Here is a 23,186-nt window from a genome sequence, read left to right as displayed (position 1 = left end):
CTCGTAGTTTGTTTCAATAATTATTTTATAGAAACATGACAAATTCTTTCTGTATCTCTGAACAGTGCAATCCACTACTTTCCTCCATAAAGCTAAACATGGGTATTAACAGATTATCATGAATCATCAATGCCACTCTAAACACTCATGACTATGTGGATTTCATATACATGACATGAAAGCAAAGACTGCGGGTTAGATTGGACACAGTAAGCAACTAACATCTACATGAATACAGTACAGACAGCAGAAGTAGTGCGAGGCATCGACACAACCTACAGTATGTGGACACTTCAGGAAGTTTTTGGTAATAGGTTTGTGTTACCGTTGTGTGAAGTCACTTTCAGCTCAATCAAACAAAACTATCAACAATTAATGACAAAGCATTCATGCCCAGTTATAGAAGGAATTCTCGATTGAATACGTCTGTTTCTTCAAGTCAAATCCTTTTTAACTTCCAAATACGAAAAAAGTTTAATTGACTGACATGAAAGTGACTGAAATTGTGTGTAAAAGTGTGTGTGGGTCCGAGTCTGTGAATGTGTGCAGGCTGCAGATCAGTAGCTCAGTTATCAGGCAGAAAGCATCACACCTCACAGCAGGTACACACGGACTACTCTCTGTTGATGTCTAACAATAAAACAAAAGCCTCTTGTTGGATGTATCAAATCCCGCTGCTGCTCCTCCGTGTTATCTGCTGGCCGCAGGTTTGGGAAGTCAGCGTGCGCTCTGGTTGACATCTAGCAGTCACAGGAACGACCTGTGGATGAAAAGACACAGGGACTTGAGTTTACAAATTCAGATTGTTAACAGTGACAGTACATTCATCACCAGGTAATTTAACTGACTTTTCCTTTACATCACTATTTCTTCAGTAAATCCACATTATTTAATTGTTTGTGTTTCGTACACAGACCACTACAACCTCATTAGAATATTTATTTTTTCTAGTTTAGAACTGACATTATACTTTATTATTTGCATTCCCAATCCATGGATACAGAATTTTCTGAAAGGCACCATCGTGAGAAAATGGACATCAGATGTTATATTAGGCTTTGACAACAACTAAACTATTAGCAGCTGAATTCTGTCATGAGAAGTGCGGCTCATATTTAAAATCACTGTAATGCAATGACTGCCACTGTAATATAACAATCATTTTCTGTATTTGGAGAATTAACAAACTAATGCTCTTTCTCAGATAATGAGAAAGAAATTGGATATGTATTAGTGTGTAAGTACCAACGCAAGTGGAAACTGCCTTTCAGTGCAGCATGTCCCTGTGGGCCCCTGCTGAGTTGCCACACACAGTGTTTTTCCATATGGGCCTCCTGTGTATTTTGTGTACATCATAGCTGTTGTAATCAAACTAGCTTTGTCTTCCAGTAACACCCGAAACCATCAGTGTCATCAGAGCTTGAGCTCTGAAACTACAAATTCATAAGAGAAAGTTTACATTGTAGGCGTTCCCCATGCACGAAGAGTCTAATAAAAAAAAGTCTTCTTCAAATTCTGACTACTTCTCATGGTATTAGCAAACACTGTTGATGCATGCATGTATGTCCTTTATCTACTTCTTCACATATCTTACTATAGCTGTACCAGGTTTGGTTTGTGTTTAATTTTCAGACACAAGAGAGCACCTTTAATGGCTGCGCAGCGACATGAAATAGGAGTTGCCTGTAAAACCACCCTTCACTCCCTCCTTCTCTGCCTGCCTGCCACCCAGAGTCCCACCACCTGTTGAACAGCAAGGTCCATGGTGTCTGAGTCCAGCACTATGGGAGCTTTCCATACAGTGTTAGTATGTGTGTGACAGTGAAACAGATGGACAGAGTAAATATAACTTAAGACCTTGGCAGGACGACAACTTGGTGATGAAATCTTAATATTTGAAGCCGTGTATCCTGCTAGGTAGGGTTAGATACATACGATGTGTCTAGTACACATGCAATATTGTTGACAGGTGTATTTGTTTAGAATACGTAGCGTGTAGTAATCTGAAAAGGAAAGCCCCTCTGCTTGTTTTAGCTGCCGTCCTTGCTGCTTTTGTCATGTGTCTGTGGTCATCTGTTCTGTTGACATTTAAAGTAAAACCCACAAACCCAGCTTCCTTTGTGGGTTAATAGAAATGTTAGTAGAACGAAGTTACAGTGAACTGATTTGAAATTGGCCCATAACTTTTATTTATCCAGCTGTTTCAATCTTCACTACTGGAGCATGTTCTCCATACAGTTTTTAGATAGGATCTCACACCAGTGACAGTTGGTGGGTGAACTACCATTACCTTGGTCGGAGAGCATCTGCTGAGCATTGCTTCCTGTCCTCCTCCTGCAAAGACGACAAAGGAGAAGGGAAACAGTCAATAAATGGAAACCCATTTTAAATTTTTACATACCATTATTTTGATAACAAAAGCTACACCAGCTTTAGAACTAGAGTTGTTCTGATTCTGATACCAGTATCAGAAATGCCACCGATACTGCTGAAAATGCAGGTATCAGTATCAGCAAGTACGTGAGTTTATGCACCGATCCGATACCATGCAAATTAGAAACGGGACCCTGCTACTTCCCAGTGAGTTCCTTTAGAAATCAATTCTTCTTTGCTGTTTTAAAAGCCAACACAGTTAGTTGCGCTGTGCTGCCCCTGGTAACTACTGTTTTTAGAGTGGCAGAAGAAGAAGTTGATTTCACATGAGCCAAATGGAGCTTGCAACAATATTTTACTCTGGATAACCCTGCCAGTAAAACAGTGACATGTTCAGTATGCAAGGCTGTAATTTCGAGGGGCGGCACGAGTGTTGCCAGTTAGTTTTTTTTTTTTTTTAACATGCACTGGTATCAGATTGGTACTCTGTATCAGCCCATACCCAAAGCCCAGGTATCAGAATCGGTATTGGGAAAGTAAAAATGGTATCGGACCATCTCTATTTAGAGCTTGCTAATAAATACTGATTTTACAATATAGTATTAAATGTGAAGTGTTCCTGGTTTGGAGTTTCCAGTGCAACTATGCATGCATGTGTAACTGTATGAGGAATCACCTCTTGTCCTGGTTGAACTTGCACCTGCAGTGGCCACCTGGAATAAGAGAAAACAAGCATTGACTGTCTTTATGATGCCTGCATGTAATCGAGCATTGTCTGAGTCTTTTTATGACTGTGTGCATAAGGGTGTGTGTGCGTGTAATTTGCATCTTACTGAACAGGATGGTGATGCCGATGAGACAGAGGACAGCAGCTAGAATCAGACCTCCGACACGCAGTCTGTGGTAGTCTGCACAAAGAAGTCATTGTTACCACTTGAAAATAAATAAATAAACAAACTGTATTTTAAGTCAATGATACAGATCATCTTCCTAGTTACATGAACTTATAATTAATAGTAAAAATAAGTTATAAAAGGAGGAATTACCAAAGGTAAATGGGTCATCTTCAGCTGGAGGAACAGAAATGAAGAGCGTCAGTTGAAACAGCAGATAAATAAGGGTTTACAGACACATCCACATCTCAAACAGTGACATAATAAAGTCAACAGTACGAAGTGGGATGAGCAAACACAATGGCCTAGTTTGATTCTCTTGCTAATGATTTACATACCTGACCATCATCAGATCAATACTTTTCAAAGATTACAACTGATTTTAAGTAAAATAATAAAGATGACTCTTACAGCTTTATGGTTCTCCTTTCTTATTAGATCAGATCAAGTCTTTTACCATATTATTCAAATATTCACAGTAGAGTACTTACAGTTCTGTTCTTCTGCAAACACCAGCGACACAACTGCAAGAGTTCAGACAGAGAGACAAACTTAACAACAGTGCAACACAGCCTGAGGCATTTCATTTTGTTTATTGTTAGGGATCATGAGGGTGGAAAAGTAAAGAAAATATTTTATTGCTTTTGGTTCAGGAAGAGCAGATTGATGTGGTCTGAGCTGTTAAAATACCCCAAATAATTTAAAAGCAATGGAAAATTTAATTTTTTTTATTCAGGCTGCCCCTGTGGACAAAAAAATTCCAAGTACAACCACCTCCTGTCTAACAGATCTTGATCTGACTAGCTTGCTAGATGTGCTTTGTTTTTAAAGCAAGTGAAGGAGAGAAGCATGGTATTTATCTTTTGTAAAGCATGTTGTTAGCAGGATACAAAGCAATGAGGTTAATGTATATCCATGTGTATTTGTAGCTATGTAAGATTATTAATTGTGATAAGATGATGCTGAAATCTTAAGTAAACTTTGTTTTAGTGCCAAACTACCAGAGTAAAGATCAGCTTCTTTCCTTTGGCTTTGAAACCCCTGAATTTACCCTCAGTATTTACCCAACCCAGATAAGTCAAATTCTAATTAAATGTATAGAAATAGCCAATTAAACAGACTTTTTCATAGCCAGTTTTAAACTTAGTACATTACATTTATATTAGTTTTGTGCACTTAATATTGTAGTAGCTTTCTATTGTTTTTATTTGAAGGAAAGACAAATTAAATGTCTGTTATGTAGAACGGTTTACAAAAGAAACTATCAATGATTAAAACACCTATTAAAAAGTTCTTAAATCTTTCCTATGTTTGTTGGAAATCCAGAGCTGTTTAAAAATGTGACATAAAACTGTTTCATCTCTCTCCTCCTTATTCCTCACATCTTTTCTCTATTATACCTCCTGAAAGAGCTGTGGATACCCTTACCCTCACCTTGTCAGCACTGTGATTACAGAGCACCTCATTTGCCATCATCTGCCGTACTCACAGTGTTTGTGATTTTCTTTCTTACAGTATATTTCTACAAGACACTCGATCACATCCGACGTCCTGACAGTTTAAAATTTAAAGTGAATGGGCACCAAGACAGCCAGAGACAGGATGATCTCTCTAACCACTCATCTATCCCTGCTGTCTTCTGTCTAGCTTCAGACATGTTACCAAGCGTCAAAACAATAGAAATACTTGAGCAATGTGGTGATGAAAGACAGAGCTTCAGGCAGAATTTCCTCTGAGAAGAGGAAGTGGAGCTAAGAGGTCCTGAGTCCTTACTGACGTGACATTAATAACGCTTAGTGACGCTTAGTGGACTTTCTGACTTTTAAAAAGAGGAAGTTACTAATTTAGTTGAGTTCTTGACGATTTTTTTTTTTAAAGAAAGCTGTAATGAAATGAAAAAAACTTTAAAGAGTTTAACTTACGTGTCATTAACACCAAAGCAGAGATCTTTGACATCTTCAGGCTTGAGCTTGTTCACCTGCAGAGATAAAAACAGACACAGATATCAACAACAATATCACTGACAATTAAGATTAAGACAATTAAGACTGACAAAACATTTTCTATGCAGCTTTACATTCTATTTAGTTAGTAAAGCAAAAGAAATAAACATTAAAATGCTTGCTTGTGGGCTGACTACATTACCTACTAACTGCGGTGCATTAACAGTCCATTTGAACAAGGCTCTAGTTGTAGTCACAAAGGGTAAATAACATTATCTCAAGTCCCAAAGGCACAAATAATCAAATTTTAAATGGGTGTGTTCATGTCAGAAAGCTGATTACTGTACTCCAAACTGGCTCGTACCAGCTGACAGAGTCAACAGATACAACATGATGCAACGTTCAACCTTTCTGTGTTTTCTGAGGGGCACTCTGAGGACGTAAAGGCACAGAAAAGAACTCATCACTCCTACAGCACATGCATCCGCAACCACAGAGAAATGTGATCGTATTTAGACAGACATAAAGTGGTCTCTGTCATTCTCTTTCATACTCAGACACACACAGACACTTGATCTGATGTTGATGGGTACAAAGTGCTCTAATGGAGCCTCAACAGGAGAGCTTGTTCTCTCTGGGTAATGCATTACACTGTTGCTAAGTCAAAGAGTCAAAGCTTCGATCTTCTTTTTCCTTGTTTTAATATTATCTTTTGTTTCTCTACATGCTTATTTCAACATATATAATGTATTGTATGTATAGTATGCATCCATGTACACATGCTGCAACTGTCCAGATTTTCTATTTTTTTTAAATTAGATTTCAAGTGGCAAAAAAATCCATGAGAATTTTATCAAAGGGCACTCACCGTTTCAAAGCTATTCCTGTCTGTGATGTCACTGTAATCTCATTTCTAGTATACATTAGTGCATAAAGGGTTAGCTTTTGAAGTTTCATCAGTCAATGGAGATATTTGTATTTTTCCAGTGCCTTCTAATTATTAAAAATGGACAAAATGCTCTTGTGTCCTAAATACTTTCAGTCAGAGATCCCTACTGAGTCAGAATTCATCCTCACTCATGCCAATAAACCTGTCAATTAACTGATGGCAGCAATTACATCCCACAAACTGTCTGAGTTCCTGTGTGTCCACATTGTTAGCTGCCATGTTGAAGCAGCAGCAGAGGTAACATGTGCACTGGCAGGAGACACACCTTAAATCACACAGCAGTGATTTTCCACTTACTTCACTTTTCCACTCTCAACGTTCCACAGTGAAGAGCAAACACACTGTGCACATGTCAAACTGGCATTTACACACAGTGAGTTAAAGCTCGCACAAAAATCCATGCAGCATTTGGATGACATCAAATTCAGGTTGTGTTTGACAGTATCTAAGAAGAGATCTGAGCACAGCAGCAGCATGAGAGTGTCTAGTCAAATTAGTTTGCCCATTGCACTGTACTGTACTGAATTTGTGTTGAAGCTGCAGTTTAGCCTGTACAGCAGTATTATCTGTGCTCTCTGTTTGCTCCAACCTGAGGTTTATTGCAATTTTGGGGGGAAAATTTTCTCACTTTTTATCAAAAGCTTTTCCTATTTGAGAACAATGGTAGTGGTGGGAAATAATTTTATGTAGGTGAAAGGTGGAAGTTTTGACCACTAGTAGCACTAAAGCTCTTCCCTGTTTGGTTTGTACATGAAGATACACATACATGTGATAAACAGTCCAGCAAAGGCAGTAAAACATCATGATACACAGCAATCCACACACAAAAGCAGTGAAAAAGAAGACTGCTATCAAATGAACATGGATGCAAGGTTCAGATTTTGTCTTTGCAAACACTTTATATGCAAAAAAAATGCAATGAGGAGACAAACAATGCTTTGTGGTAAGCAACACAGAATATAGCTTAGGAATTAATCAAAATAATATTGAAATCGCAATATGGTCGATTGCAATTTCCTAATAGCAGGAGCTGCAATATTTGTCAAAATAATTGTGAAATTATTATTTTTTTTCCTTATTGTTCAGGCCTAACACTGACTGTAAACATAACTTTTGTTTATTTATATGGAAACACTGGTCAGCTTCAAGCTCTGACAACAAGACTGACAAGATGAAATCTAGCATTAAGTAGTTTTTGATAGTTTGGTTTGTAAAGTATCTAAGGACATGCAAACAACTGTGACCTTTGATTCTTGGAGATCCCAATAAAGGAGGATGTAAGTGAAACAATGTGTCTCCCTCCTCTGCTGTTGGTATTTGGAGTTTGGCAGAGAGAGAGAAAGAGAAGAGCAGGATGAGTGCTTCTCTCCTGGTGCCTCTCCACAGCAACCCCAGGCGAGGCAGGGGGAATGTGGAGGATGGGAACCAGGCCAACAACCACTAGAGAACGGTTTACCTCAGGAGAGAGACACACTGTGAGGAGAGTGAGGAGGAGGAGACGTAGGGCAAAGACAGAAACAGGAGAGAGGAGGACAGGGAAAGAGAAGAACACACTGAGGGTGAGACAGAGGAGAGAGAAAGGGGAGGCAGAGGAGAGAAAGAGAGTGAGGGGGTTAAGAGACAAAGAGGTGGTGCCTCCCTCCTCCTATTTGAAGATCATTTTCTAAAGCAAATGTTAGTGTAAGGTGGAGCCATGAGGTGAGTGCTGGAGGTGTGTCTGACAAAGTCACAGCACCCTGTGGAAGAGTAAAGTACAGCGTATATTGTATGCTTGAAAAGCTGACACCATTTAATCTCAAATATCAATGGCTCTTTGACCCTTATGTAGTCTTGGCCCGCTACTAATGATTTTTTCCGTTGTTTGTCCGTTAATGATGAATCTGCAGATTAGCCTAACCCCAAAACCAGCGCCCAGGGTAACATATTTACACAGTGGGTTTTGTCAAACTAATACTCATTTGCAGATTATTTTCAAAATTAATCATTTATCAAATGTTAAAAAATAAGGAAAAGGGCTCATCACAAAATTGCTTCTTTCTTCCTTTTTTGTCTAAAACCCAAAGACTCTTCTTTTTCTATCACAGATGACAAGGAAAACATTTAAGAAGCTGGAGCTGGACATTTTAGCTTGATAAAGGACTGAAATGATTGGTCAATTATCGAAAAAATGTGGCAATTTATTTTCTAATGGACTAGTCGTTGCAGCTCTACTTTAGTATAGTGACATTAGACAAATCAAAGCCAACACATCCTCACATTGGAGAGGCTAGAACCTGCAAATGTTTGATATTTTGGCTTTATAAGTATTTAAGAATTTAGTAGATTATCAAAATAGTTGTAGATTAATTTTTTATCAATCAAATAATGTTGTTATAGTTTCACTCTCCACATGCAACTTTTCAACTTTTGAATCAGATTCAGTTGTAGCAAAGTCTGATATGAGCTGATACGAAAGAAAGCATTACTACAAATATAGCCAAAGAATTTCTGAGACTTTAATCACGTAACGAGTAGTTTATTATTGCCTCAGTACAAATTCCCTGTGGAGCCTCTTCTCCAGCTCCGCCTGGTCCAGGGATAAAGACTTTTCTGTTCTGGCTCTGTCACGCTATTCTGCCTGTCTCCGACTGTCCCTCGTTTTTTGTTTCCAGCTCTTCTTGCATCTCTTTTTCTTCCTCTCTTCCTGTCTTTAAGACTCTCTTACTGAGAGTCTCTTACTGTGTCTCGACGCTCTCTGCTTCTTTCAAGCTATCTTCTCTGTCTCATACTCATATACTCATACATATGTCCCGCTTATGTGAAAAGCTTTCAGGATCGCCTGTTTGTTTAAAGCTACTGTTTCACACCGCTCTTCTGCCTATGCTGAGCTGCTGTCTCCTCTCCAGTCTCCTTTAAACCTCTCCCCTACTACTTCTTTTTTCTGACACACTTCTGCACGTCCTTGCTCCTTCACCCGTCCCCTGTCCTCTCCTTTTGTTGATTTTTTTCCACTCACTTATCCCTTCTCTTACAAACTCTCTGGAACACAGGCTTTCTAGGCTCTTCGCCCATCCCATGAGTCTCACGCTCATTCATTATTATCGTTTACCATCCCACTCTTCTTCTTCACATCAATAGGGTTACACAATAGGCTGCAGGGCTGTCAAAAGAGTCCGAACTCTTAAATGTAGCTGTGTAGAGGTCAATCAGGGACCTAAAACTTACTCACTCAGTTTAAATATTTAAATTTTTCTATGAAAAAGCTTTAATAGATACTATTTCTTCTATCACACAGAAATCTGTGTATCAGGGATGTGACAAATTTATATTTATTACTTACTGTGGCAAGCACCACAAAAGAAATTCAATTTACCTCCATTGAACTGTATCAGAGACACTTATTTCAAATGTGGAGTAAGACAAAACTATCTGTATGACAAATGGCCACCCAAGAGTCCTACTTTTAACTCCCACAACTGGCAGATTAAAAAAATATTGTAAGTGATAATTGTGAGCAAAATATAAGTGAACAAAAGAGTCTCCATCAATCTGTATTTCTGACTGTGACACACTGACTCCAACATGTCAGCCAACAGTGCACAAAGGCCACCAGTTGGCTTTGAATGTGATACAAGTGTTGACTCCCTTGTGACTACTTTTGGTGACACACACATACAGGCGGCGCGTACGTGCACACATACACAAGCACGCAGCGTTGAGTCCTTCGGCCCCTCAAAAAAAGGCAAAGCGTTCTACCACAACAGCCAAATAATACTCAATTCAATCTTAAACCTGCTTATCCTGTTCAGATAACCTAGTGTTATAAAATACGAGGTGTACGTGTGTATTGAAAACATACACAACTTATTAATTACAGTATTTAAAAAAAAGTGTGTTTGTATAACTGCATATTCTATGTCTCCTTAATGTATCTTAACGCTACCTTTTTCCCAAAAAAACAGAATCAATTTCCTCTATTTTGTTACCAAAAGGCTGTGTGTGTTGTGGGATGTGGTATGCACTGCATATATGTGTGACTTAGTCCCTGTTTCTATTTTACCAACCCCCCTCCAAACACACACACCCACCCGTTTGAATGCTGGACCCCGGTGTGTGTTTGTGTGTGTTCCCGTACTGCACTTCAAAGACAGCTGCCTATTCTCAGTGGCATTTTTTATTCCTAAATTAGCAGCACTGGATTCCAGCGTGCAGCACATCCTTTATGACGCACACACACACACACACACACACACACACACACACACACACACACACACACACACACACACACACAGGAAAGCCTTGGATATCCAGGACTATACAATAAAAGTTTTAACCTGCTTTGCACTCTGTGATGACTAATTTTCTTTTATCTCAGATGGACTTGTGGTGTTTCTCTAAAAAATGTGATCGCTAAATCACATGACCTCAGATGGGTTTTTAAATCAATTAAAAGAAAACGTCTTTGTCTCTGCGGCTGCTCAATAGTGAGGTGTAACAGCTAACAGCTTCTGACCAAAGATGAGTTTCAACAGATGTTAGTGAAACGTTTACTCCACTAATGCAAAAAAGAAAAAAAAAAAGATAAAACGGAAGAGGGTGGGGAATCAGTGGAGGCAGTTCTCTCATGACGAAAGGGAAAGAGAAAGGGAAAAAAGGCAAAAACCCAAACAAGACATAAAGTTTGGAAATAAGAGAGAGCAAGAGAGCCAGGAAGAAGAATTCAAGCCTGGGGAAATGAGAGAGGGAGACAGGAAGAGGGGAGAGTGTGGTTGGGAAAGAGAGGGAATGAGAAGAAGGGATACAAAGAGGCAGATAGACGGAGGGTGAGAGAGGGAGTGGAGCATACTAGAGCCATGAGTCACTCATGGTAACCACAAGGCTAGCAGTGAGCGGCTAGCAACAAGCTGCTCGCTCCTCACCCTGCAGTCATAATCTCTTCTCATCTCACCTTTCATATATTAATCTTGCACATATTTTATAGAAGCTGCTTTAACAAACATTGTAAAAGACCTGGTGTTTTGTATTAAACTGTTATAACATTTCTATAAACTGTAAATATATCTGCCCTAAATGATCAGCTGTGTCTCTGCTGAGCTTTGTGGTTTTCGTAGAGAACGCACTGAAGGTCACAGTCACATCCCCTGGTATAAAATCAATGTCTTCTCGTTGAGGTTTCTAAATTTGTGTTTGCCAGCCACCAAAGTGATGAGAAGAAAGATGAGGAGAAAGTGCTCTCTCCCTTTCTCCCCTCCACCCCTCTCTTCTGTGTTCTCCTCACCCGCTCTCGTTATCTTTTTTAAGAATCGTGGTCATGTGACGAGAGGTGAGGATAGCGAGCTAAGTCTGTTTCACCTGAGAAAGGAGCGACAACTCTGTCTGTCACCTGCTTCGTTCATCGTCTCTCCATCTCTGTCTCTCACCCTGTAACCCTCTCATCTCTCTCTGCCTCACCTGACCCTCTGTGAAAGCCTGTGCTCCATATGAGAGACTTTAAGGTGAATTTAAATTCATTCAACATACAGTTAATAATATGCAGTAGGCAAATGTCAGTTGGATGTTTCCCTCTCCGTGCATTTGTTTGAAATTTCCATATTTGTTAGTCTTAGCTGAAATCATTCTCACAGTATGTCAGAGTACTAAAATATCCAGAAATTTATTGGGGACTGTTTGGACATAATATCACATCAAATCTTTGTTGCAAAGAAAGCATATTCATGTGTCGTAGAGCTGCAACAATTAGTAGATTAATCGATTGAAAAGTAAATGCCTACTATTTTAGTAATCTATTAATCGTTTCAGTCATTTTTCAAGCAAAAATGTCAAATACTGGCTGGTTCCAGCCTCTGAAACATAAGGATTTGCTGCTATTCTTTGTTATTTATGATAGTAAATGAAGACTTTTGGGGGTTTTGGGCTGCTGGTTGGACAAAACAATCAAGTTTGAGACAGTAATATTCGGGCCCTGTTAAATGATGATGACCATTGTTTTATAGACTAAACAATTTATCAGCAGATTAATCAATAATAGAAATAATCATTGGTTACAGCCTTACTGTATTGCAGGGCAGAAATATTGATCTTTTCAGAAATGTTAGTGATCCACATGGGGGGATTTGTGCTGACAAATTTATACATGAACCAATGATGCAAACAAGACTGAACAGTACAGTATGTCCTATTAAACTGCTAAGTATAATCTAATTATGAAATATATTTGTATTCAGAATACGAATATCTATTATACTGTTATTATTAGTGTTGGTCTTCCTTGATCTCTCACATTTGAACTCTCACAAAACACATAAGGGACACCAACTTGTTGCAAGACAGACAGTTTAGAGGACTGCCTGCCAAAGAGTGGGTTAGTTAGCTTTGTGGCATGTCTATGGTCATCGCAAAACCTGTGAAACCTCAACATATTTTACAACTGCAGTGCACTCTGGCCGGTGGTCATTCGGTGCCTCTTGCACAATTGACTTCTCTCTGTACAAGGGTCTCATTTTGGTGTGAAATTCCCATTTGCTGTGAAGCAGACACTAAAGCCTGATGTTTACCTCAGACTTCTTGTGCCTAGTCTGTATAAGTCACAGAAACACATCGATAATGTAAAATTAAAAAAGAAAAACACAGCCATTTTGAATTGTTTATACATCTCTATCACGTTATAATCAGTTAATTACTCAAGACCATTTTTCCAGCCACCAAAAACAGTGCAAACATGTTTAGAAACCTGAAGAGCACTGAATGACTTAGTCAATGACAAATCAATAGAAAATTGATGGATGGCAATTTGATAACAGTTAATAAATGGCTGACATTACTTCACAAGTCAGACCAGACTATTTTGATTGAGACTTATCCTACAAATTATCAATATTTCAGTATCTGCTTTGCATTTTGCAGCAGAATTTGGCGACTCCAGTATCTGTCCTTGTCCCAAATCTGTCCTTGTGCTGCATGACAAACTGTTACCACCTCTACACTTATCAGCTGGCCCTTTCTCACACACACAGCTCACAAAGGTGAGTTCACTACAGCATGTAACAGTTTGATAATAGCTATCTCCAGGTGCTTTTTCGTGGGTTTGAATAATTTGACCTGTGACACTTACATTGATTTATTACATCTCTACTCTCTTTAATTTAGTGCTATTAGAGCGGACAGTTAGCATCAATCATGAACACATACAGGCTGCAAAGGACTGAACGTGCAAAGAGTGCCATATTTCTCTTTAGCGTCAGGTGAGCCTACAGGTTGCTTTTTTCATAACACGTGTGATCAAGGCGCGTGAAGGAAGACTATCCTCGGCCTTTACGCACGTTGGCCCGGGGGCGCGTGCCGTCCCATTGTCCTGGCACCGGCGAGCGCGAGGAGAAATACCAGCCAGATAACATTATTGGCTCGTGGCGGATTGTGTGTCGTACTTTACTTTCACATTTTAGCGAAAATGTTACTTTTCTCGGGAAAAATGAACGTTTATAGATTTTTTTGAAGCTTCTTTGAGTTTTTAAGATAACTGTGTGAGTGAGTTAATGAGACACACAGTGATACAAAACAGTTTTCCATTTAAAAAAAAAGCTAACTTGTTTAGATGCTAGCATTAAGTGCGTCCTTATATTCGGCTAACGATAGCTAAACTGAGCTGCAGTTGCCTTAAAAGATGCTCCACGAGCCTATTTGGAAAACTTAAACGCCACAAACAAACGTCCTCACATGAAGAAAACACTTCAGGCGATAAACTTCCGTGAAGTATCAGTTTCTTTTGTTCAACACTTACCTCTTGAGACGTTGAGTTTAGCAGCGGCAACAAAAACGAGGAAATTTCTCACAAGCAGGCGGATATCTGACTCAGAACTGGCGACTTTTCTCCACACAGTGCGCCAACACCCTGCCTACACCACTGTGACACTCAACAGGTTGGCTTGGTTTTGGAAAAAGGGGGCTGAGTTAAAGGGGCTGGAGTCTTGTGTGAATCCTGATCCCGGGTCGGTTTCTGCTGTCGGGGCTGGCGGCTGAAGAGTGGACGGCTGGAGGCGAGCGGGGCGTGGAAGCTGATCCAGAGTCAGGACGGGGAGCCGGGAGGAGGAGTGGAGCATTAATGTTTGTTTGTCGTGAACGAAGATGTCAAAGAGTGTCGAGTTAGCCAGATTTACTTCCACACTTTGAGGTAAGTTGTGTGGTGTTAACTCTTAGAGGCATAACACAACAAGGCTACAATTAAGATGCAAAGTAATACAAATATAATAATGTGACTTATGGTACATATAAGAATTAAAGTGTTTTAAACTGAATGGGAACTCCAGATGGTATAATAACTGCCCTTTTCAGTAGTAGAGTTTGAGGTCATTAAAGGTCATAGAGTGAAACCAGTGTGAAGAAAAGCACTGACATGTTAAAATTTGGTTTAGCATGGTGACTTTTATTTTAATGTTGGATGTGCACACCAAAGGTTTCTAACTTTCTTTAAACTTGTCAGTATTGAAATGGTTGACCACATGGATCATCTAAATCTACAGTTATTCGTACAGTAAAACATGCAAAAAACACACAACATTATGTTCCCAATGATGCAACATGATGGTGATAGCTAAACTAAGCAACATGTGTGAGACAGAGGGACAACCCTGATTTACATATATTTGGATACAGTTTTAAAACAGAAACACATGACGGGGGCTTCATTTATTTCGTCATACTCATGACATGTTCACGACAATTTCAGCAGCGCTTTGCTCTTATTTTGAAAAAATGGTATTTCTTTCCACAGGTCTGTACAGGTATAATCACCTGGGCTGGTGTGTTTACTCCAAACCCCCCACAACGCGCCCAGTCTCTCCACCCCCTTTGCATGTCAGCTCTTCTTCCTGGGTCAAACCGGATTGTCAGGTACGATATCAGATTTCACTGCTGTCATCTTCCCCCTTTCTAAAAGGTGAGAGAGGAGGGCGGGATGGCAGTTAGACAAGAAAGCAAGAAAGACAATTAAAGGGAGGAGCAAGGTGGATGTTAAAATTCAGACAAAGACGCACACACATTTTCACTAGTGAGTTATAAGAGAGAACTTACTTCTCCTTCCTGGAGCACTTGTTGTCTGTGAAGGCAAAGTAGGATGTGTTACTGGGGTTATATACACTTCACTACTCTACTATATACTATGTATGTCTTTATTACTGCTCTTATTGGCAGCTCTGAGATTTTAATCTGGGATTAAAAAAAAAAAATTATGCACACAAAATCTTTTACTCATCCGCATGACTCAATATGAATAGCTAATGTCTTTTATTTCAATCTCAACTCACTTCATGGATTTACCATTCTGGCTAATTCATCCGTGTGGATTCAGTACTTACAAAGTATAACGCTGATGCCTCCAGCCACCAACAAGCAGGCACAGATCAGGCCTCCGATTCGTAGCCTGTCATAGTCTGTTAGACAATAATGTCAGAGGTTAAGAGTGTCCTGGTACACTTGACAAAAATGAAGTTTTAAACCAAATTTATCCTAAAATTAATTAGAGAATCATCAAATATTTGACTAATGCTTAATTTAAAAATGCTTATGTCACATTGCTATTTTACAGTCACATTTGCAGTGGTTGCTTTTGCCATCAGGCATATGCAGTTTGCAATAATCTAGGTGAACGCATGATCATCTGCACTAATCTTTTTATAATCTGTACAAACGAGTGAGATGATAGATTGTATACAGTAGATTATACGAATTAGGGGATAAGAGTGTCTTTACTTACTGTACACAAAAGGATCTGCAGACCAAACACAAGAAGAGGAGACATGAAAAAAGGAAAAGAAAAATTAGTGGCAAACTTCAAACTGTTATACAGTCTCACTTCAGCTTGCTCAGAAAAAATGGATGATCCAAGAAATGAGTTAGAAATTAGCAGTCTTATGAGAGATGTATTCAAATTCATCAGCCTCGTTCAGCAAACAACTTACTGCTGCAAAGACATTCAGAAGTCTGCTGTTTTGTTTAAGAAGTGGCTTTATCAGGCCATTGTTATGGAGACAAAAGACATTAATGTGTTGGAATTCTTCCTTAACCAGTTTCTCAACAAAGCAGTATCAGACCAAGATGAGGTGAAAGTAGAGTTTGGGCCTTACTTGCTTCAGTTTCCATGAACAGGGTGAAGAGCACTGCAAGAAAGTCAGGCAAATTAAATTAAGTTTAATCAGAGTTGTTCAGTCATTCAGTCATTTTTTTCTGAATGAGATGACATGAAATGATATATGTACATTTGTGCAAAAGTATTTCTTTTCTCTTTTATTTACCTGCCATAACAGTCACAACAGTGAGATGTCCCATCTTGAACACAACTAAGAGTCCGACAGAAAGTGTAACAGATAAAGACAGAAGAGAGAAAACATGACCCTGAGAGAGAATAAAAGATCACACACACATGCAAACACACAACGAAGCACACACTTCTGCCTCTCCTCAGGCAGAATGTTCTTGTTGTGTGAGAGGTCAGTGTCTCGTCAGCAGGGATGCATTCTGGGTGTTTATAGAGTAAACAGCAGATCATTTCTTTCTTGGGGCAAAACACAGCAGGTTTCCAGACAACTTTCCTTCAACTCCACTCAGACTCCAGAAGACTTCCTCGCACTGGGCTAAACACTGTCATGTGTTTTACAGTATCTAAAGATCAGACTGTGGTTGTGCTTCTCTGACTTTTAACTTCATTTGCACTTTTTATGTCTTATGTAGCAATGAGGGAAAAAACTGTGTCTTGTATATATTCACGAGTTCTATAATATGCATTTCAAAATAGATACATATGTAGAGCCATGAAATAAGCATTAATGTTTTTGTAAATTGGCAGATGTATTAGTATTATATAAATGCCAACAGTCTGTTCCCTAACCCTTTTTTAAAAGGCATAAAAAACATTTAAATCATTATAATATTTAGTTGACTTACTGTACCATCCTCCTAATGCTAGAAACTAACTGCATGACTGAAAATGTGTTTTCAAATTACATACAAAGTTACTTTTTGCCGTCCTCAATGTCACCTCTAACTGGCCTTGGACACCCTTGAGCCTCCATGAAGGTAAGAGTCACTGCTCTTTGTAAATTCAGTGCTTTTCCTCTTTGTCACTCTGCTTCTCTCTGGCTCAAACTAGTTTTCCATTCATGAGTACTTTTTTAAACATCTCTGCCTTGTATTTAAACCCAGTATAGCAAAAGCAAAGTGAACTTATCAATAGATGAAACAAGTTTGATGTTTTTTGTGCATGTTTAATTCATTTGACAAGAAAATCAAACATTGGATTGATAACTTTTTCAGTATCTTCATGTAACTTGTTGCAGAGATATAAAGTTTGCACGGCCTTTTCAAGAAATAGACATCAAATGAAAACAAAGATAACACAGAGACTCCGAATCATGCAGTTTTTCTTCACTTATCTTCAATCATGGTGTCTGTCCTCTGTCAAAAAATGTCATTGCAGCTATCAGTTAGCATGACATTAGTCAAGGTCAAACTGTGGACAAGCCTCTGTCTTTAAAATCATGTCTTTAAATTAGCCCCACTTCTCAGATGACACTGCAGCAACAGATAGAAGTGAGAAGAATAGACTTTTTCTGCTTGGGTTTAAATTGATTTTACAAAATAATTTCAACCACTCTAGTAAGTGTCCTTCACATTGTACTGTTCAGTCGACTTGCCCTGCATTCTTTACTCTCTTATTATGTGAATCACTGCAGTGCTGGGCTTTTTAAATGTTTTCAATACAGCCCCAAGAAAGAAATGAAATAAAATTCACTTATCATCAAAAGCATAATTAAAAGCTCATCTTTCAGTAAATTCCACTACCTGCCACATGTATTTCCTTCAGTCTCCAATAGTGCAAAAACATTTTACTCTTACACTAAAACCTTCAGCACAACCTTTTACAAACCCTTACAATCAACATTTTCACAGAAAGGTAACCTTGACCTCTAACCCAGACTCCCATCCTGCCTTGCTCCAACATACAGTACCTGTTCTTACCTGAGCTGACGGTTCAGGAGTAGAGGAGTGTGTGTGAATGTTCCAAGACACTGCCTGGTCAAAAGTGTGTATTTTCTATTTTACCTGAATAAGTAGCTCCTGCTCCTCCTATTTGTTTGGGATATAAACTTTGGTGTGTGGAAGTGACCAATGGAAATGTATGATGGCTGCAGGGGTGACGCGCTTACGTACGTGTCGGAGAACAGCAGCAATGTTATTTCATAAACATCAGCGTGTGTGCATGATGGCGTGAAAGCCATTTGTAATTTACCTTTGTGAAGCCATTTTCACCTGAAGTTAATACAACTACTATACTCTACTAGAGACAGAGACTATATACTACTAGAGACAGATTCAAATGTTCACACTGCTTGTGATCCACCATCAAACTGCTTTTACACAACAGTAAAATGAAAAGTCTTTTAAACAACTTATCAGAGCAGCAAAATCCGATTGGTCATGGAAAAAAGGAAGAGAGGAAAAAGTATGATGTCAAAGATGAAATCATGTCAACTTTACAGATACAGCAAAATAAACAGCAGTTTTTCTTCTTTGTAAAGTGTATTCGTAGATTTTAGATGAGACAAAGAAGGAGGAGGAGTGAATGTGTTGTACAGAGCTTTATTACTGTCCTTCCACTGACTTCACTGTTGACCCTCTGCTCTCTGTGGCTCTGTCAGGTACCTCAGGTGTCTCCCAATGCTCCTCTCCCTGTGGAACAGATTGTACTCTGTTGGTCTTATGGTTGTCATGCACTTTCCTTTTTTTTACACAGTATGGGCAGGAGGGAGGGATTTTACTTGACTATAAAACTTTGCTTCAAAGGAACAACTTTTCGATTTGAGTTTATTACTTGTTTTTGCTTATATGAATTTAATTCATTGTAATGAAATGTCTATCTTTCTTACCAAGGTTACGAGGTGCTTGTGCAATTAAAAAAAGTAGAATACAGATAGAATAAAGTAAAAATAAAAAATAAAAAAATCAAAACAACATAATGTAAATACACAACACCAATGACTAATGATACCAGAACAAAGAGAAAATAATTATATGAAGCAATAGGTGCAGATAAACTGGAATTGCACCTAAACTATATACATGTGCACTGAGCTGCTACCTTGAGAAATTACAAGAGCCTTATGAAAACTAAAAATGTTTTTTAAAGTGATTTAAAAGTGGTTACTGAGCAAACTAACCTGAGGTCCTCAGGCAAGCTGTTCCAGAGTCTGGGGCAGGGATGCTGGAAGTCAGTCACAGTTGGGGTGCTGAGGGGTCAGTCTATGTAATGACGTCGTAGTAAATTGTGTGCTACATTCATGTTTTTTGTATTATTTTGAATGGCCAGCGTAACTTATATCTAATAGTTATTGACAAAAATGTTCTGCCACAGCAGACAGCAAACATGAACACGGACATACCATAGGTTCAAAGAGCCACAACACCTGAAGTCAACATGAGCAAGGAGATGAAGAGGAGAAATTCCCCAGACTCCCTGATAAAATCTCTCAATTTTGTAATTTGTTGAGTAATGAGAAACTTGATGAAACACTGTCTATGAAAACATTCTTTATTATTCAGGCCTTCTTGTAAATTCAGCAAATGTAATAAGTTAAGTTATTTAAACATTGTGTCTGATACAGATGTTTCATAGATCAGAGAAGCATATATCACAGATCTGCCTGTTTGTCACTGTAAACGGAGACTCCAGTTTCTGGTAGCTATTGAAGTGAGGCTAATACCAGCGTGATGTTTTCAAAGCTTTTAGTACCAGTCTAGCTGTGGCATTCTGCACCAGCTACAGGATATGTAGTGAGCTTTGGCTAAGACAGGAGTAAAGATGAGGGCATTAACAACTCTACTGGGAGCTTGACTAGATAAGAAGGATCATATTTTGGAAACAGTCTTAGTGTAGAAATAATTTTAGTGTAACAGCACAGTCTCTATGTATGTTTGACTACCCCTAGATTTGTCAGCTTTACCCCTATATATACACAATACATGTGTGCAGAAATATGTGAGTGCATGTGTCCCAGTGGTGATCTGGGACTATTTATACTTTTTCCTGTCACACACCGACAAAGCTGAGGCATGCATCAGCCTCTTAACAAATGATAATACTGTGAGAACACAGGAGATAGAGAAACACACACACACACACACACACACACACACACACACACACACACACACACACACACACACACACACACACACACATACACTGTAGTTCAAGGTGTGTGTGTGTGTGTGTGTGTGTGTGTGTGTGTGTGTGTGTGTGTGTGAGCTATAATACAATAATTTGACAGCAGATAGAGTGGCAACTGGTGATGACAAGGCAGAGATAGAAAGGGAAGAGAGATAAAATGTACTACCTTTATTTTTTCAGATTAAGGTGTGTGGACTTTAATTTAATGACATCAATCCTCACATACTATCTAACAATGCCAAAATCTAAATGCATATCTACCTCATTTATTGTTAGGGGCTCTATCACAGCACTATATCCATATATTGTTGCTGGTGTCTGTCTGCATAAAGCACCAGTTGCCAGTAACATTGTCTCTGTGAGGTTAAATAAAGGTCACTTTGTTCCATGTCAATGGCACGTCACTGATAGAATTAGAGAAGCGAGGGAATATAGAGGGCGGATACTGTGTGAGGTATGTCTTTCAGTATATGGATCTGGCTAGGCAGTGCTTGAAGTGGGAAAAAGGGCCCCATATTCACATGTTGGCGTGTGTATCAGCCAGTATCAGCAAATTATTATGTATTAAAGTCTGAATGACTACAGCAAATGACAGATGGTAATGCTAATGTTCACAACAAATATTTTCTAACCAAGGGGACAATCATTTCAGTCATCAGAGTAAAGAATAGTTGACTATGTACACTAGCTTCAGTGTGGGGTGCTGGGATGCCCATAGTTCATTTTAGTGTTCATTGTTTGTTTTCTCTTTGTGCCCCTTTTGGAGCCAGGCCAACATTGTTGTAAGGTTCATGTCACAAAGAAAAGCAGACAGGTGAGAAGTGGGACAGGTGAGCGTCACATAGTGCCCCCTGGGTATTGCAGTTTATTAAGGGCTATTATGAATTGCCCAGAGAACCTGATGTGGAGAGGGCAGAAAAGAGTACGAGTAGTTTCTGCGGAGAAAAGAGAGCATTTTCATGACAACATTATTGGGCACAATACAACATTATTGTTTAAATATATATATCTAAAATTGTCCAACAAAACTATTGACTATTCTATGTCACTTGAGGAGCTCAGGCTGACCTTTCCCTTTAAAAACTTAAAGAAGTGAAAGCTAAACATTCAACAATGGGGTCGAATCTTGTTTAAAATGCAACAAAACAATAGACCTTATTCACACGTCGGCCATTTTCTCTGACGTCATGCAAAGGGTGGGAAACTCAAATGCTGGGATGATGTTATGCTGCTGTGTTCCAGGTTGCAAGTCCTATAAATGTAAATGATGATGGACAGTGAAAATCTGGAGGGACTTCGGGCCATATTTCAAGTCACTAGCTAACGTTAGCATTTAACTCCATCCTAGTTAACATTAACATTTGATTACATCCAACGTATTTCACTGCCAGGCTTAAATAAATGTGTCCAAGACGTGTGTTGATATTTTAGAATTAATGTAATCGTAATGTATAATGCTATCGAGCAGTAGCGTCAGGCAGGAAGTTGCTGAATAAACGTCACCTGTTGTCTGACAGAAGCCAACAGGTTAGCAAATATGTTGTTGTCTTACCTTGAAATATGGCCCAATGTCCCAACATCCAAAATGTTCACTATCCATTGCCTTTTCAGTTACTGATCAATCAGGAATCGATCAAACTATCTATTACATTGGCTTTTAAAGAAATACAAAGGTGACATAAAACCTTCATAGCAGGGTGACAAGCTGCTGGTATTTTAGCTGTTGTTTTACGTCAGTGCACTCAGGCTTTTTTGTCTTTGTCTTTTTGTCTTGAAAAAATCATCCTTGATAAGGATCAGGTCTCACAGGAAGGGACTCCCTATGGCTCTGTCTGTATCAGATCAGATCAGTACTGCAGAGCATAAAACCAGTTTGCTGATGTTCATCTAGTTTTTGCCTCATTGGTCCACCATGAATGTGGAAAAAATAGAGGTTGTAGGTCAGTTAAAACGTTTCCAAAAGTTGTAAAATCTGTTGTTGGCTTGACTCAATATGATCAACTTGTCACTATTTAACTTTAAGTGTAATAGTTTAACCTGTGTTTCTTCAGGTACTGATAGGCGTAGCAAGATGAACTGAGCCATTGTCAGTTAAAGGTCATCTTGAGAACACACACTGAACAATGTAGGTTATCAGTGGACACACATATGGTGACACACTCGCCTCTGTTATGATGGTATTCAGTGTGTTTGTCCATAAACAGTCAAACTAAAGGTCTGAGAACAGGTTAGCTAACATAGCAGTGAGTGACATCCTGTCAGTCTGCAGATAAGAGAGCTTCACTCAGACCTGAAAAAATCCTATGGAAAGATTTTTAATGTCTGCCTTCTTGCAAAGTCATGTTGAGCCTTGACAGTCAGTGGTGGGTCCTCACGTGACAAGAGTGTGTATTTAGACGGGGTTACAAGATGGAGCTTTTTTCCCAACCAGAGCTAAGAAGTGACGAAGGGCACTAGAGAAAACGTGACCTGACTGACTCCTACTGTATGCTGATCACTGTAAGACTGGAGAGAATATAAAGAAATCAGATGCTGGAGTATGACAGGAACCTATCATGAAGTGAACCGAGGTGTAGCTGAGCAGCTGAGTCAACACATTGCTCCATACTGCCTCTGTTGTATCAACTAAAAGACGAGGCAGAATTCTCTCCTGCTGATGCCCTGAGTGTGTGTGTGTGTGTGTGTGTGTGTGTCTTGCTGGCTCTCCATGGTGCTCAATCAGGTGTCACAACACACAGTCAGAGGAGTGAAGACGATAGTCAGAAAAAGTTAATTACCAAAATAGCAGTTGTCATATTACATTTTCTAGTGCACATTTAATTGAGTTC

At 39.1% G+C, this 23,186-nt stretch overlaps 1 protein-coding gene and 1 long non-coding RNA gene across 3 annotated transcripts; both read right to left on the bottom strand.

Moving 5' to 3' along the window:
* Positions 1 to 7: 7 nt before the first annotated feature.
* Positions 8 to 14,114, bottom strand: fxyd3 (FXYD domain containing ion transport regulator 3). The gene is made up of 8 exons (XM_084356938.1): positions 13,918 to 14,114; positions 5,189 to 5,244; positions 3,758 to 3,790; positions 3,420 to 3,443; positions 3,207 to 3,281; positions 3,050 to 3,086; positions 2,291 to 2,334; positions 8 to 760 (listed from the first exon to the last, which is right to left on the bottom strand). The coding sequence occupies exons 2-8, from the start codon at positions 5,220 to 5,222 to the stop codon at positions 741 to 743; spliced, it is 267 nt and encodes an 88-aa protein (XP_084213064.1). The 5' UTR covers positions 5,223 to 5,244; positions 13,918 to 14,114; the 3' UTR covers positions 8 to 740.
* Positions 14,115 to 14,544: 430 nt separating this feature from the next.
* On the bottom strand, positions 14,545 to 18,203 carry LOC311259289. Of its 2 annotated transcripts, none has more exons than XR_014622848.1 (7): positions 18,150 to 18,203; positions 16,427 to 16,471; positions 16,259 to 16,291; positions 15,889 to 15,903; positions 15,491 to 15,565; positions 15,207 to 15,231; positions 14,545 to 15,065 (listed from the first exon to the last, which is right to left on the bottom strand). It is a non-coding gene; the product is annotated as an uncharacterized lncRNA (long non-coding RNA). The 2 variants fall into 2 exon arrangements; XR_014622849.1 differs by having other exon boundaries at positions 18,140 to 18,196.
* Between the last annotated feature and the right edge of the window lie 4,983 nt (positions 18,204 to 23,186).

Source organism: Pagrus pagrus (assembly GCF_965226575.1).
Source record: "Pagrus pagrus genome assembly, chromosome: 7".
Taxonomy (NCBI): domain Eukaryota; kingdom Metazoa; phylum Chordata; class Actinopteri; order Spariformes; family Sparidae; genus Pagrus; species Pagrus pagrus.
Note: the sequence above shows the minus strand (reverse complement) of the source record. Positions and strands in the feature narration are given on the sequence as shown.

Excerpts from the sequence above, each read along its gene's own strand:
- fxyd3 (XM_084356938.1), bottom strand. The coding sequence starts at position 5,222 with ATGTCAAAGATCTCTGCTTTGGTGTTAATGACAC. Across the intron at positions 3,791-5,188 it reads TGCTTTGGTGTTAATGACAC|TTGTGTCGCTGGTGTTTGCA; the intron begins GTAAGTTAAACT and ends GAACTCTTGCAG. Across the intron at positions 3,282-3,419 it reads AGATGACCCATTTACCTTTG|ACTACCACAGACTGCGTGTC; the intron begins GTAATTCCTCCT and ends TTCTTTGTGCAG.